At 55.5% G+C, this 797-nt stretch overlaps 1 protein-coding gene across 1 annotated transcript in view; it reads right to left on the bottom strand.

Moving 5' to 3' along the window:
• Nucleotides 1–59: 59 nt before the first annotated feature.
• Nucleotides 60–797, bottom strand: part of ACSBG2 (acyl-CoA synthetase bubblegum family member 2) — a gene marked incomplete at its 3' end in the record, with an annotated part of 10,986 nt that continues 10,248 nt past the window's right edge. Inside the window, exon 12 of the mRNA XM_010154282.1 lies at nt 60–199. Within this exon, the coding sequence (XP_010152584.1) occupies nt 60–199 (140 nt within the window). The remainder of the gene's footprint in view (nt 200–797) is intronic.

Here is a 797-nt window from a genome sequence, read left to right as displayed (position 1 = left end):
CACGCTGCTCTGGATACAGCCCACGCACAGTCACCCACAGGAGTGGATTTCTCCATTACCTTCAGTGTCAGGAGCATAGCAAGGAATTTGGCTTTGTCTCCGACCAGCATTGCATTGCTGATGAAGGGAAGAGCTTCTTTTACAGCATCCTCGATTGGAACAGGAGGGATGTTCTCACCTCCTGCGGTGATGATGAGCTCTGGAAGACAGTCAGATTGTGATTAGCGCTTAGAGCTTTTCCCCTCTCCTTCACAATCCGAAGCGTCCTTATAGCTCCTCTGTGTCTACGGAATCAAACTGTGTCTGTGTCCCAGCGTCTGGGGAAGGCAGCAAACCCGCTGAGCTGGGAGAGACGAGGCTGGGGCCTGCACACAAACAGCGCTGCAAAGGCCCCAGCAATGTCTGCAGTTCAGGAACGTGGGCTGTGCTGTACCAGCACCTCAGCGCCCCGCCACAGCCACCTCAGGCTCTCAGCCACGGCAGCTGGTGCCCAAGTTGTTCAGCAACTGGAGTGAAACGTGCTGAGGCAAAGCCGAGCTGCTGAAGCTACGCTGAGTGATGCAGAGCAGAGAGCTCGCCTCTCTGGGCTGGCTTCCACAGACTGCCTAAAGCCCCTTCGCATGACCGTTTCTCTCCTTGTTGTGACTGAAGTCTTGCATGACGTCGGGTTTGTTTGGGGTGTCCCAAGCACCGTGTTGCTGCAAGCCACCTTCACAACAGCGTTAAGCTGGTGTTTTAGAATCCCAGCACGGCTTGGGTTGGAAGGGACCTTAAAGCCCATCCAGTTCCAACCCCCC

This window comes from Eurypyga helias, unplaced genomic scaffold (assembly GCF_000690775.1).
Source record: "Eurypyga helias isolate BGI_N326 unplaced genomic scaffold, ASM69077v1 scaffold27280, whole genome shotgun sequence".
Lineage (NCBI taxonomy): Eukaryota > Metazoa > Chordata > Aves > Eurypygiformes > Eurypygidae > Eurypyga > Eurypyga helias.
The sequence above is the reverse complement of the archived record's forward strand: the minus strand, read 5'-3'. Positions and strand labels throughout refer to the sequence as shown.